The sequence below is a fragment of the Scyliorhinus canicula genome, chromosome 3 (genome assembly GCF_902713615.1).
Source record: "Scyliorhinus canicula chromosome 3, sScyCan1.1, whole genome shotgun sequence".
Lineage (NCBI taxonomy): Eukaryota > Metazoa > Chordata > Chondrichthyes > Carcharhiniformes > Scyliorhinidae > Scyliorhinus > Scyliorhinus canicula.
The window spans coordinates 153,508,989-153,524,312 of NC_052148.1; the positions used below are offsets into that span (position 1 = coordinate 153,508,989).

Genomic DNA, 15,324 nt, shown 5'->3' on the forward strand with positions numbered 1-15,324 from the left:
AGCAAAAGTAAAACTTTCTACACCCCAGCTCCACCCATACAATTACATCACCCATGTGATAAGACAAAAACATTTCTTAATGGGACACTCCCATGACATTATGAAAACAGGTATAAATTGAGGGGAATATTCAGCGAGATCTTAAGTGTCCATGTGCATCAGTCACTAAAAGTAGGCACGCAGGTAGGGCAAGCAGTAAAGAAGCCAAATGATATGTTGGCATTCTTAGTGAGAGATTTGGGTATAAGAATAGGGATGTTTTACTACAATTGTATAGGGAATTGGTGAGGCCACATCTGAAGTATTGTGTGCAGTTTTGGTGTCCTTATCTGAGGAAGTATGTTCTTGCTATGGAGGGAGTGCCCCGAAGGTTTACCAGGCTGCTTTGTGGGATGACAGGACAATCATAGGAGGAGAGATTAAATCGGTTAGGATTACATTCATTCGAGTTTAGAAAAGCGAGAGGGAATTTCATAGAAACTTATAAAATTCTAACAGGATTAGATAGGGTAGATTCATAAAGAATGTTCCTGATAGCAGTGGAGTCCAGAACTAGGGGTCATAGTTTGAGGATAAGGGATAAACCTTATCTGTGGAATTCACTACAACAAAATGTATTTGAGGTGAATTGTGTAATTTTAAGAAAGAATTAGATATAGTTCTTGGGGCTAAAGAGATTAAGGGATATGGGGGTGCGGGGAGGGACGAGGGATCAGGGTATTGAATTTGATGATCAATCAGACTATGACCTTAATAAATGGGAGAGCAGACTCGGAGGGCCAATGACCTCCTTCATCTTTGTTTTCTATGTATGTTTCTATGTAAACATAAATGTAACTGAATTAAAATCAGTTATTTCTGTGGCGAGAGAAACCAAGTTAAGTGTTCCAGATTGCTGGCCTTCCATCAGAATTATTTAGAAATGTAACAGGTTTTCAGCAAGTACTGAGGAAGGGAAAGGGACAGGAGGAAAAAACAATGGGGTTGTTTGTGCCAGCATGAAACACAGAAGAGATTAAATGACAACAGTGATGATGTTGCAAGGCAAGAGAGGGTGGTAATGGGACAGGGGTCTTGAGGAGATGTAAATGGAAATAGCAGAATCATTATCAACAGCTGCTGTCCCAAAAAATACGAGCAGTGGTTATATTCTGAAATTATGGCACTCCATGTTCAGTCTGGAGTGCAGTAAAACACTTAATTGAAGAGGAGGTGCCATTCCCCAAGTTTCCAGTGAGCTTTATTAGAAACGTATAGGTGGCCAAGGATAGAGAAGTCAGAGTGGGAGTAGTTCAGAGGCTTAAAATAACAAACGACTGGAAGATTGTGATCATGCATGTGGACTGAACGCAGGTGTCCAGAAAAACATTTGCTCCATGTTTCGTCTCCCCAATGTGGAGGAGAATAGAGTATAAAAAGTTGAAAGAAGTGTAAGTAAATTGCTGCTTCAATCTTAAAGAACGTTTGGAGTCCTGGATAATGGAAAGTGAGAAGGTAAAAGGCAGGGGCTACATCTCCTCCAACTTTTCCCTGTCTTTGTCCATGATTATAATCAGTCACATTTCTAACATTTTTCAGCTTTGATGAAAAGTCATTGACTTTATATTTAACAGTTTCTCACTTCACAACTGTTTGCTGATCTGCTGAGTATTTCCAACATTTTCTGTTTTTATTCCAGATTTCCAATATTTTGCTTCTGTACAAATATAACTGAACTGCCTAGCTTTGAGAGTTAGATTGTGAGGGCCCAAGGGTTAAAAATGGCCTGGAGGTTGTAGTTTGGAGTCTAGCACTGTGTGCAATGAATTTGTAAATTGTATTTGCGATCTTAACCTTCTGTTATGCCTTTGAAAGGCAGTGCTTCATTATAGCTGGCCACACCCTATTAAGGATGGATTGCAGATATTTCCATATTTAATAGCAGATATTATTCTTATCTATTTAAGTTTATTTGTTAATTATCCACCCCAATGTTAGATATTTCCAAATATTCCTGAAGTATGGCACAGGTTGAACTTGGTGTTATGTACAAATTCAGATAACTTGTAAAATACGTAATTCTTCACAGCAACGAGAAAAATAAATGGTTGACCAAGTCGACACAATTTTCTTCTTTATTAAAGAATAGTGTGACTCACCTTCATTTCAACATAATTTCTGTAAAGATATTTATTGGATTTCGTCTTCGAAACTACATAAAATTAAACAGTACATCACATTATTAGATAAAACTGCAAGATGTTGTCATCTATGATTTCTGTCTGGATGCAGAGATGTACTGACCGAAGGCAGAAGTTTTGCCTTTTTCTCAAGTGTAAATAGAGCAATAGGTTGGAATTTTGGATTTAATGATGACCAGACTCTCCTGCAACAAAAATGGAAAATCAGTGGAATATTTTAACGAATGATCAAACAAATTCTCAACCCACCCTCATTTCACATGGTTCAGCCAATGCCGCTCTGCAATTAATCACTCAGAAATGTGCAAAAACCCAGGTTCACCCAATTTTTCTTTACGTACTTGGCGATTTCCCCAATTAGCAGCACTAGTTTTGGCAAGAAGTAATACAAAAATCAAATAGTTCCAAAATCCTTCATACTGCAATTTAAACATATGTAAAAGTATGGGTGAAAGAATTTTGATCATCACAGTTAGCAATCAGCCATGAAACAACAATCTAACATTTTTCTACCAAAAGAGAATGAGAGAAAGGAGGACAATCAAACCAAATATTAAGAGGCCATTAGGTCCATAAAATAAAGTGAAATTCAGTTATGCCAGTGGAAAAAATGTAAAATACTAAGGGCGCGATTTTCCGCACACACGACGGGGCGGAGAATAGCGGGCGGCGCAAATTTTTACGGCGACGCTGGTCCGACGCCCTCCCGCTATTTCCCCCCCCCCCCCCCCCCCCCCCATGCCCGCCCCCCAACACAATTCTCCCCTGGCCGATTTCCAAGGCCTTTACGGCCGTTTTCACGATTTTTAATACACCTGCTATACCAGTTCGTGAAAACGGCCGCAAAGTGCCGTTCTGCACAACCATGCCACCGATTGGCAAGGCCGTGCCAAGGGTGGCATGGGCCCGCAATCGGTGGGCACCGATCGCGGGCAGCGGGTCCGATTCCCGCCCACACTTTCTCCCTCCGCCGCCCCGCAGGATAAGTCCGCGGGGCGGCTGAGGGGCATCACGGACCGCGCATGCGAGGGTCTGAAGCATATGCGCGGATAAGCCCGCGGTGCCGGAGTTCACGGGGCCGCGATGCTAGCCCCGACCGGGGAGCAGAATCGGGTCCCGGGAGGGGGTGCGGAGGCCGCCGTGAAACACAGCCGGTTTCGTGGCAGCCTTCACGACTCTCCGCCTTTGCGGAGAATCGCGCCCTAAATACTTCCCATTGCTTTAAAATGCTAAAGGCTGTAATATATTCTCATGATTAATGACTGAAACAAATCAATACCTTTTTCACAGAACCACAAATGTATGAAATATTCAGCAATTTGACTGAAACTAATTTCATTTAGAGATGCACATTTCTATTGTAACTGGAAAATTCATGGGGTTGTAAAATTTAATAGAACTAGACTTGGATATTTAAACTGTAATTTTAATCGATTTTTAAATTTAAAGAACCAAAGAATTATCAATGCTGCAATTCATTTTTGAAATAAATTTAGACGATGAGACCCACGCAGACACCAATGTGCAAACTCCACACAGACAGTGACCCGGAGCCGGGATCGAACCCAGGTCTTCTGCGCCGTGAGGAAGCAGTGCTAGCCACTGTGCCACCATACCATCCAAATGCTACCACTCTTATAGAATCACAAAATTGACAGCGCATAAGGAGGCCATTCAGCACCAGCCTTTGGAAAGAGCACCCTACTTAAGCCCATGCCTTTACCCTGTCCCCGCAACCCAGAAACCCCACCTAACCTTCTGGACATTAAGGGACCATTCACCATAGCCAATCCACCCAAGCTGCACATCTTTGGACGGTGGGAGGAAACCCATGCTGACATGGAAAAAAGTGCAAACTCCACACAGACAGTCACCCGAAGCAATTACCAATTAGAGAGGACAAGATGGTGGTGAATTCAGAGTGTAAAAAGCCAGGAGATGCAATATGGCGACTGAAATCACAGAGGACAAGATGATAAAAGAAAATTACTGCGGATGCTGGAATCTGAAACAAAAGAGAAAATGCTGGAAAATCTCAATCTCAGCAAGTCTGGCAGCATCTGTAGGGGGAGGAAAGAGCTAACATTTTGGGTCCAATGACTCTTTGTCAAAGCTAACAGACAGAGAAAGTGGGAAATATTTATACTGTGGAGTGAGAATGAAAGATGAGTCATAGCCACAGAAACCCAGGGAAATGGGGTGCTAATAGCCACAGAAACCATGGGGAAAGAGTGATAATGGCAGTCCCCAGAGAGAACAGAAGGTGTGAAAGGCCAAACAGCAGAGAAAAAAACATCAGAGGGTAAACTGTGACAGATGTAGGGGGAGGGGAATGGGGAAGCAAAGGGGAGAAAGGGCAAGGAAAGGTGGCTAAGATGGGGGTGGTATAAATATATATGGCAGGGTCTTTTGTTAAAATGGCAAGCAACAGGAAGGTCAGGGTCCTGTAGGTGCTCAGCAAAGCGATCACCCAGTCTGCATTTGGTCTCTCCGATATAGAGACCACATTGGGAGCAGCGAATGCAGTAGACCAAATTGAATGAGGTGCCAGTGAAACGCTGCTTAACCTGGGATGAGTGTTTTCGGCCTGAGATGTTAAGCATGGACGAGGTAAAGGGCAGGTGTTACACCTTCTGCGATTGCATGGGAAGGTGCCATGGGTAATGAGTGAGGTACTGGATATGGTGGAGGAGTGGACTAGATTATCTCAGAGGGAACGGTCTCTGCGGAATGCTGACAGAAGGAGTGAAGGAAATATGTGTTTGGTGGTGGCATCACTCTGGAGTTGGCGAAAATGGTGGAGGATTATGCTTTACATACGAAGGCTGGTGGGATGAAATGCAAGAACGAGGGGGACTCTATCCTTGTTCCGATAGGGTGGGGAGGGGGCAAAGGTAGTGGCGCGGGAGATGGACCGTGTGTTTGGTGGTGGCATCACTCTGGAGTTGGCGAAAATGGTGGAGGATTATGCTTTACATAGGAAGGCTGGTGGGATGAAATGCAAGAACGAGGGGGACTCTATCCTTGTTCCGATAGGGTGCGGAGGGGGCAAAGGTAGTGGCGCGGGAGATGGACCGCACACTGTTGAGTGCCCTGTCAACAACCGTAGGTGGGAAATCATGGTTGAGGGAGAAGAAACACATGTGCGAAGCACCATTTTTGAAAGTGGCATCATCGGAAAAAATGCGACGCAGGTGAAGGAGTTGAGAGAAAGGGATGGAGTCCTTACAGGGTCTTGAGTGCGAATAGCGAGGACAAGATGACAATAGGTGCAAAGGAAGATAGAAGAGAGGAATGTTACTTTAATTGCAACATTTAATGAAAGGATAATGTGTTGGATAAATTTACATTTATATTTAGGCAGAGTTACTTAAAGGGATAACAGTGGATAGGCAATGGCAAACATTCAAGGAACGCATGGGGGAACTGCAGCAATTGTTCATTCCAGTTTGGCACAAAAGCAAAATGGGTAAGAGGGCCAATCCATGGCTTACAAAAGGAAATTAGAAACAGTATCTGATCCAAGGAAGAAGTATACAGATTGGCCAAGAAAAATAATAGGTCCGAGGATTGGGAGCAGTTTAGAATTCAGCAAAGGACGAAGGGATTGATTAAGAAGAGGAAAATACAGTACGAAAGTAAGCTTGCAGGGAACATAAAGATTGGCACAAAGAGTTTCTATAGATATGTGAAGAGAAAGAGATTGGTGAAGACAAATGTAGGTCCCCTACAGACAGAAACAAGGGAATGTATAATAAGGGACAAAGAAATGGCTGAGCAATTGAAGATGTGCTTTGGCTCGGTCTTCACAAAAGGGGATACAAATCAGATCACCAAAATGTTGGAGAATGAAAGGTTTAGTGAGAGGGAAGAACCGAGGGACATTAATATTAGTAGAGAAATGGTGCTGGGAAAATTAATGATATTGAAGGTAGATAAATCCCCAGGTCCTGGTAATTTGCATCACAGAGTGTTTAAGGAGGCTGTTCTGGAAATAGTGGATGCATTGGTGGTCCTCTTGCAGGATTCTGTAGACCCTGGAAGTCCCTGCAGATTGGAGGGCAGTTAATGTCATTCCAATATTCAAAAAGGGGGGGTAGAGAGGGGGCCAGGCAATTATAGACCAGTAAGCCTAACATCGGTAGTGGGGAAAATGCTCAAATCCATTATCAAGGACTTTATGGCGGAACATTTAGAAAGCAGTGGCAGGATCAGTCAGAGTCAGCATGGATTTATGAAGGAAAATCATGCTTGGCAAATCTGTTGGAATTCTTTGAAGAGGTAACCAGTACAGTTGACAAGGGGGAACCAGTCGATGTGGTATATTTGGGCTTTCAGAAGGCGTTTGACAAAGTCCCGCACAAGAGATTATTGTGCAAAATTAAAGCGCATGGGATTGGGGGAAGTGTATTGAGGTGAATAGAAAGCTGGTTGGCAGAGAAGAAACAAAGAGTAGGAATTAATGGGTCCTTTTCAAATTGGCGGCAGTAACTAGTGGTGTGCCACAGGGATCGGTGCTGGGACCCCAGCTATTCACAATATAATTATTAATGATTTGGATGAGGGAACAAAATGTAACATCTCAAAGTTTGCAGATTATACCAAGTTCGGTGGGAGGGTGAACTGTGACAAGGATGCAGAGGTTTAATTTTTTTTTTCAATTTACAGTGCAGAAGGAGGCAATTCAGCCCATCGAGTCTGCACCGGCTCTTGGAAAGAGCACCCTACCCAAGGTCAACACCTCCACCCTATCCCCATAACCCAGTAACTCAACCCAACACTAAGGGCAATTTTGGACACTAAGGGCAATTTATCATGGCCAAGCCACCTAAGTTGCACATCTTTGGACTGTGGGAGGAAACCGGAGCACCCGGACGAAACCCACGCACACATGGGGAGGATGTGCAGACTCCGCACAGACAGTGACCCAACGGGGAATCGAACCTGGGACCCTGGAGCTGTGAAGCAATTATGCTATCCATAATGCTACCGTGCGACCGTTCCTACAGCATGATCTGGACATGTTGGGTGAGTGGGCAAATCAATGGCAGTATAATTTGAATAAGTGTGAGATTATTCACTTTGGAAGTAAAAACAGGAAGGCAGATTACTACCTGAATGGTTGTAAATTGGGACAGGGGAGTGTGCAGCGGGGCCTGGGTGCCTTGAGCACCAGTCGCTGAAGATAAGCATGCAGGTGCAGCAGGCGGTAAAGAAGGCTCATGGTATGTTGGCCTTCATTGCTAGAGGTTGAGTACAGGAGGAGGGATGTGTTGTTGCAATTATACAGGGCCTTGGTGAGGTCACACCTAGAATATGGCATGCAGTTTTGGTCTCCTTTTCTGAGGAAGGATGTTCTTGCTCTCGAGGGAGTGCAGCGAATGTTCACCAGACTGATCCCAGGGATGGCGGGATTGGGTTAGGATTGCTGTCGCTGGAGTTCAGAAGAATGAGGGTGGATCTCATAGAGACTTATAAAATTCGAACAGGACTAGACAGGGTAGATGCAGGGAAGATGTTCCCAATGGTGGGTTGTCCTGAACCAGGGGTCACAGGTCTGAGGATTCAGGGTAAACCATTTTGGACAGAGATGAGATGGTATTTCTTCACCCTAAGAGTGGTGAGCCTGTGGAATTAATTACCACAGGAAGTCATTGATGCTCAAACATTGAATATATTCAAAATGCGGCTAGATATAGCACTTGGGGGAAATGGGATCAAAGGTTATGGGGAGAAAGCAGGATTAGGCTATTGAGTTGGATGAAGAGCCATGATCGTGATAAATGGTGGAGCAGGCTCGAAGGGCCAAAAGGCCTCCTCCTGTTCCTATCTTCTGTGTATATATCAGTTTGAAAGATGTAACTTTGCTCAAAATATTGTTCAGAAATCATTTTGAGCACGTTGCATGGGGGCAATAAAATTGCAATCATGTGGTGGCAGTGCAGGAAGCTGTGACAGGTCCTTCTTCACAAAAATAAGTGGAAATTTAAACATTAAAACTTCCATAGGAAATTTTCACAAAGGAATGTCAATGGAGTAAGGACGGCAGGGTGGCGCAGTGGTTAGCACTACCACCTCACAGCACTGACGACCCGGGTTCGGTCCTGGCCCTGGGTCACTGTCCATGTGGAGTTTGCTCATTCTCCCCATGTCTGCGTGGGTCTCACCCCCACAACCCAAAAGGATGTACAGGATCAGTGGATTGACCATGCTAAATTGCCCCTTAATTGGAAAAAAAAACTAAATTAAAAAAAAAGGAATGTCAATGGAGCATCTGACCTATATAAAGAAACACATTACAGATGGTAGAAAGAAAACATATTAGCTTGCATAGTAAGTTGGTTGATAGAACATAAAGGAGTGGATTTTAACTTACGGACAAACTGAATGTGGGAGGGTTCCAGAGGTATGAGAGGGTTCCAGAAGTGTATAAGTAATCCAAAGTAAGTTTTTCTCATCAGCTTGTGGCACTATATCATATATGTCAAACTCAAGGCCCGCGGGCCAAATCCGGCCCGCGGTGGAATTATCTTTGGCCCGCGAGATAATATCTAATGACTTTTTAAAAAAAATTTAGATGAGCCAATTATTTTTTCCAATTAAGGGGCAATTTAGCGTGGCCAATCCACCTACTCTGCACATTTTTGGGTTGTGGGGGCGAAACCCACGCAGACACGGGGAGAACGTGCAAACTCCACACGGACAGTGACCCAAAGCCGGGATCGAAACTGGGACCTCAGCGCCGTGAGGCAGTTGTGCTAACCACTAGGCCACCGTGCTGCCCTAATAATATCTAATTACTATTAAAGCTGGCCCCAGCAATTGAAGCGCCTATGGCGTATGATATGGCTGATGCCGAGTTTATTCAGGTATAGTGTGAATCACAAAGTGTTGGCCTGTGGAAAAATGTTTTCATTAGAAATTACTCTGGAAAAGCTCCAGATAAAGCAATAAGAAATAAATGCAACTAATTTTTTTATTTATTTATTATTTAATGTTGTTTTTATAGGCAATAACCTAAGCTTTATTAGTTCCAGGTTCAATAAGTTCATTTCAATAAGTTTTGCAAAAAAACATTGAACCAGTTTGGCCCTCGACTTGTCCCGTATTTTTTATTTTAGCCCACGGTGTATTTGAGTTTGACACCCCTGCACTATATTAATGTATTATTTCTGGGTTTCCTGAACAATTCAGTTAAGCGGATGAGTTAATGACCAGTATTTAAAGGGATATGGCAAACATGAAATTTGATGGATTCTAGAATTAGGAGAACACATGGAAGTGACAGAATAGAATGTACATACTACATCTCACTTATTAACACCTTCCTGGATGTGATGCTGGGCCCCATAAGAGTCCACAGGAAATGCTATTTCCTATGACAAGAAGAATATGCCTGCCAATGAAACCAAGAAGGCATGCATGGTAGCAGCAGAGGAAACTAGCAGTTGAGGTGCAATGCCATGATCCTGGATCCAATGGCCTAAAGAAGCCAATAACACATTCAACAACATCATGCGTGCAGCACACTAACCCCTTTATTCTGCCTTCTGAAGCTTACTCCAGCACAATACTCCTCACACCCACTTATTTTGCAGGTGCAGCCATTCCTATGTCTATATACTTCCACATCTCTATCTGTCCATTTCCCATTAAACTCACATTTATCTCTACGTAATGTCCTGCACTCACTCATAGCAACCATCAACTAAGGTCTCCATCCATCTGGAGACTACATGCCATTGTTGTCATTCATTGGTTTCGGATTTCTCTCTTTGCAGAAAAGAGCACAGAACACCAGGGAGTGGCAAAATTGGAAGTGGCTCTTCAGCCATCTCACAACTGACCGCTGTTAGGAGAGCATGCAATGGGCAACACAGAGCCTCATAGTCCTTGGTCACTGGAAATAGGGACCTCCTGGTTACAAAGGTGCTGGTTTAGCTCACTGGGCTAAATCGCTGGTTTTTAAAGCAGACCAAGCACGCCAGCAGCACGGTTCGATTCCCATACCAGTCTCCCCGGACAGGCGCCGGAATGTGGCGACTAGGGGCTTTTCACAGTAACTTAATTGAAGCCTACTCGTGACAATAAGCGATTTTCATTTCATTTCATTTTTCAAAGTGACAGAATTACATATTATGCAATTACTCATCAACACTCACTCATTTATATTGAAGTCAGCAGTGAATGAAATATGAGCACGTGTATAATAATCTACTTCATTAAAATCTCTTAGGGGTTTTAAGCATCTCGAAGGTGATGGTGCAGGAGAATGACAATACTCCTCAGAGGTCATTCCTCTGAGGAAGTACTTTACCAGAACTGATGCAGGCAATTCAACGGCTCAGATACTCACATTTGATGGGACTCGTAAGGAAGATGATTCAGTTTTCACCTGGCAACTCATATCACAAGTGTGCAAGAGTAGGCGGTAGACAAGGATAGCATGGAGAATAGGTATTAGGGGACACAGGATGCCCCAAATTCCACTCAGATGTTGAACCTTGGGAGCTATCAACGAGAAATATTCTATTGTAGTTCAACAAGCTTCCAGCTACACTGTCCCATGGGTGTCAGTATGGATGTTCACAATAATAAGACAGAAGTTAGAAGTGGGTTCAATTCTTCTAACCTCACAAAAACCCAATAAAAAACATGTATAAAAAAAAAATTCTTCTAACATTTTCTAACTGTTGATGCAACTCTGGCAGAACTATCTGAAGTTTGCAATTTAAATCACATTTTTTGGATAGTTCCAAGCGCACAGCAATTGTCCAGAGGAAGTTTGTACTGCTAGGTAATTGCTGTGCAAATGCTCATCTCGGAGAGGCAGCATCCTGAATGAACGGGAAAAGTGATGCCCTCTGTCTTTATAGTGCGTGTGTTCTAACTGGTGATTGGCTGTGGTGTTTGTGCATGTTGATTGGTCCTAGTGTATGTCCATCAGTGTGTGTGTGTCTGCACCATGATATGCTGGTGTATATTATGACAGAAGTCAGCAGGTTGCAGTCAGCTGCCTAGACCACTGTCAATTTCTCCAGGTTTTAGCCCCACTTGAGGAGGCAGTGGTATTGTCATTAGACTAGTAATCCAGAGACCAAAGGCAAGATCTGGGGATCCAGATTCCATTCCCACCACAGCAGATGGTGAAATTTGAATTTAATAAGTCTAATGACGACATGAAACTATTGTCATAAAAACCCATCTGGCTCACTAATGAAAGCCAGATCCACAGCAATGTTGCTGACTCTCAAATGCGCTCTGAAATGAAAGGCAGTTAGAGATGGGCACTAAATGCTGGCCAGCCATCAATCGAAGGAGTTAGATGATCGGATTGAAAGTGATATTGAGTGCTGAATCTATGTTCATTCTGTGTAGATAGCAGGATTTAAACTTGGGCATGGTGAGCACAATTTTGAAATTTTCTGCTGACACAAAAGTAAGAGGTTTGGCAAATTGCAAGAAGACTGTAAAACCAAGACAGGAATCGGGAGACTGATGCAAATGCAATAATATAAACATGCAGGATATTTTTTTTGGGGGGGGGGGGGGGGGGGGGAACAATAAATGGGAATACCCGCATAATAAAAAGACATTGAAAGGTATAATCACGCAGACAGGTTGAGTGGTTTAAACATGAATTTACCCAACCGTGTAGGCATATGTACACCAACAAAATAGTTCAACAGTATTCGACATTTATTATTTCAGGAATAAATATGTGACTAAAAATAATAATAAATTAGCTTCAGTTAGGAGAATTTGGTTCAGTTTTAGAAAGCGGCATTAAGTATATACAGTGTAGGTTCAGCAGGCTGATATGTTTCACTGGAACATTGAAAAATGAGAAGATTTAATGGAGAGTTTTAAAATTGGGGGGGGGGGGGGGGGGAGGGGGAGGTGACTAAGGAATGACTACTCCCTCTGGTCAATTGCAAGGGGCCACTAATTGTTTTAAAAATTAGAAGAAAATTCTGTACACAGAGGGTTGTTGCAGCAGTGAACACTTTGTCAAGACCACTAAATCCAGTAAAGAAAAATAGGATAGATCTTTGAAGGAATGGAAGGTACAAGGCTGAGAGAGGCAGGGGCAGTGTGATCACTTTAGATTGTTCTAGAGTGAGGTAGTATAAATCCAATAGAGTCAAAATAATTTAGTATTGTAAACTTTTATGGTTTCACTAACCATTCTACTTTAAGCATGTACTAAAACAGTCCGTCTCTGGAATAAGAGAAAAATGGATCTCTGTTTCAGTCATGTTGTCTGTTCATTTACTAGCCCTGATAACTTGTTACTGTGAGATATAGTTTTGGCCCATCCATGACAATTAGCTGGTTGCTATAGGAGGAAAAAAGTAGTCTTAAAAATATAATGGGCTGGATGCTCCCGCCCGCCACTAGACTGCCACCGAGCCGCGTACAACGGAGAACTCCATTGACCTCTAGTTGCCAGGCGAATGCAGCCAGAGAATCCTGCCCAATGTAAATAAAAGAACTGTGACAGGGAAAAGTGATTTCTACATATAACTGCCTTCTATTTACCTTTTTATGATTCTTTTAATCAGATTTTATGCACTGGCATTAAAGTAAAAAAAGAAATGAGAATAAAAGGAAACAGTGGTAAAATCACCTCAGCACAAATAAACAACCCAAGAGGTGCTATCGTAAATAAGTTCAAGATGGCCCATTAAATTGGGAAGCACGAGTGAAGGTTCACAGTAACATTATCAGATATATATTTATTGACTTTATTGCACTAAATTTCCAGCTCTGCATTTGTGGTGGTCAGTCCATCAGCGGAAATCTGCACAATGTGCATCCCGATTTTCAAATTGTGAACTCAACGATTGACATTCCCTGTTATTCACAAAATGACCCTTTATTGGTTAGCTTGGAGTTGAATAAAAGTTTGAACATTGGTTTTTGAACTGCAGAACAATAAAATTTACGGAAAAAGTACAGGTTCTAACAGCACCCCAAGGAAAAATGTGATGTATGCAAAGGATATTTGAAGTAGCCATACTAAACAGCAACAAAAATACCAAAATTATATGCAAAATCACCCTTGAGGCATAGGATAAACAGCTGCAAGAACACATGCGAGGCTCCTGGTAAATGTGGGATTGTTAACAGGGCTACATAAATGCAATAATTAGAAAGGTTTCTAAACCAATGTCACGCTAAACCTTAAAATGTGACCGACCAAGAATAGACTTTGCATCATCAGGTTAAGACAGCAGACTGCCTCAGCCTGCAGACTATTCTTAATTTGGTTTAAATAAACATACACCTGTGATTAAAGAATTATGAGTGACTGATGGTTATTCTTCAGACAGCCACACAATCCCCATCAATTACTTCTTTGGCCCCAGGAATGGTAATGTGGTGTGCAGGTGGATTAATTGTAGCTCAACACAAATGATAGTAGTTGAATTATCTGGATGCAGTTAATGAATAACATGCAAACGCTGAAGAGAGCAAAGATCAGGCACTGTTGAAATATTTCAAGACAATGCCAAATTTTCAGTAGTTTATAAAGTGTTTAACATTCACATTGTATCACACAATGTTAGCCATGTGACTAGCAAATTATAAATGCAGAAAGACGCTCCACAAATAATAACAGGTGCAATTTTCAATTATTGTGCAAATTGTTCAGGCTGTGAGCAGGACATGTGCAACTGATAATATTGATGTCTTTAAGCTTCATCATTTTCATGGCTGAGCCTCATTTCAATTTCATAGAATTTTTTACAATACAGAAGGAGGCCATTCGGCCCATTGAGTCTGCATCGGCCCTTGGAAAGAGCACCTTACTTAAGCCCACACCTCCACCCTATCCCCGTAACCCCACCTAATCCTTTTGGACACTAAGGGCAATTTATCATGGCCAATCCACCTAACCTGCACATCTTTGGGCTGTGGGAGGAAACCGGAGCACCCGGAAGAAACCCACGTAGACACGGGGAGAACGTGCAGCCTCCGCACAGATAGTGACCCAAGCCGAGAATCAAACCTGGGATCCTGGTGCTGTGAAGCAACTGTGCTAACCATGCTGCTCAGTAAGTTGTCACCACTGGTAACGCAATTGGCAACTCCCAAATCTGGGCTGGGGGAATCCATATGCTCCTCCATAGAAGAGATGAGGGGGAAAGTAATCCTGCAGAGTTGGGGGGGGGGGGGGGGGGGGGGGGGGGGAAATGACCACAGAGAGAGGAACTGGCAATGTGCACGAGATCAGTGTGTGGGGCAGCAGCATGCTCCATCTAGCCCCACAAAATCAATCAGAAAAGCTGTTGAGGGTTGTTGATTTGGTTGATCAATGTTCAGTTCCAACAATAACATCACTTGCATTTATACAGCACCTTGGCCATAATAACAATTTTCATAAGTGTTACTGAACAAATTTGACAGCGAACTACATCTGGATACATTAAACAGGTGACAAAAGCCAGGTCGTAAGAGTAGGTTTTATGGAGGTTAAAGGAGGTAAGAGGAGAGAGATGGAAGAGTTTAAGGAGGGTATTCCAGAGCTTCGGGCTATGGCATTGAAAGCATTGCCTCCAGTGATGAAGTGATTAAAAAACAGAAATTCTCAAGAGGCCAGAATTGTAGCAGCAGAGAGTTCAGTGGGCTGCCGGATAGATATAGGGTAGGCTGCAGGTTAGACAATGGGAGGGTGAGGCCATGGTGCGATCTGAAAACAAGCATGACAATATTAGCAAAAGGACATTGCTGAGGTGGTAACCAATGTGAATGAGCAAGTAGAGGGGAAATAGGTGAGTACCATATGGAAAGCAGGATCTTGAATAACCTCCAGCTCTCGCAATGCACATTCAACCCATGAAAAGGCAACATTTGTATCAGGGTCTGAAACACTTAGATCTCAATTTAAATAATTTAATCATATTCCCAGCTATTTTTAGCAGGAACTCAGTGCCTAAATAGTAATTCAACAATCACATCAAGCAGACCTCAGGCATGAAAGTGGCAGAAAGGTTTTTAAAAATATGAGCAACTAGCTCAACACAACAAAAAAACAAGGTGCTCGGAAGACAAAAATTATCCCCTGTAAATAACTAATTGTCAACTTCCATTCAGATCCTAAAACTTTGTTCAATTTAAAGTAGAAAAGACAATTTAA

General features: G+C 42.7%; 1 protein-coding gene across 3 annotated transcripts in view; it reads right to left on the reverse strand.

The window, feature by feature from the left end:
* Positions 1 to 2,096: 2,096 nt before the first annotated feature.
* LOC119963029 (PACRG-like protein) overlaps positions 2,097 to 15,324 on the reverse strand; it is a 53,945-nt gene continuing 40,717 nt past the window's right edge. For all 3 annotated transcript variants that reach the window (XM_038791496.1, XM_038791497.1, XM_038791495.1), the window contains one exon: positions 2,097 to 2,365. In XM_038791496.1, the coding sequence (XP_038647424.1) occupies positions 2,309 to 2,365 (57 nt within the window). In that variant the 3' untranslated portion in view covers positions 2,097 to 2,308. The remainder of the gene's footprint in view (positions 2,366 to 15,324) is intronic.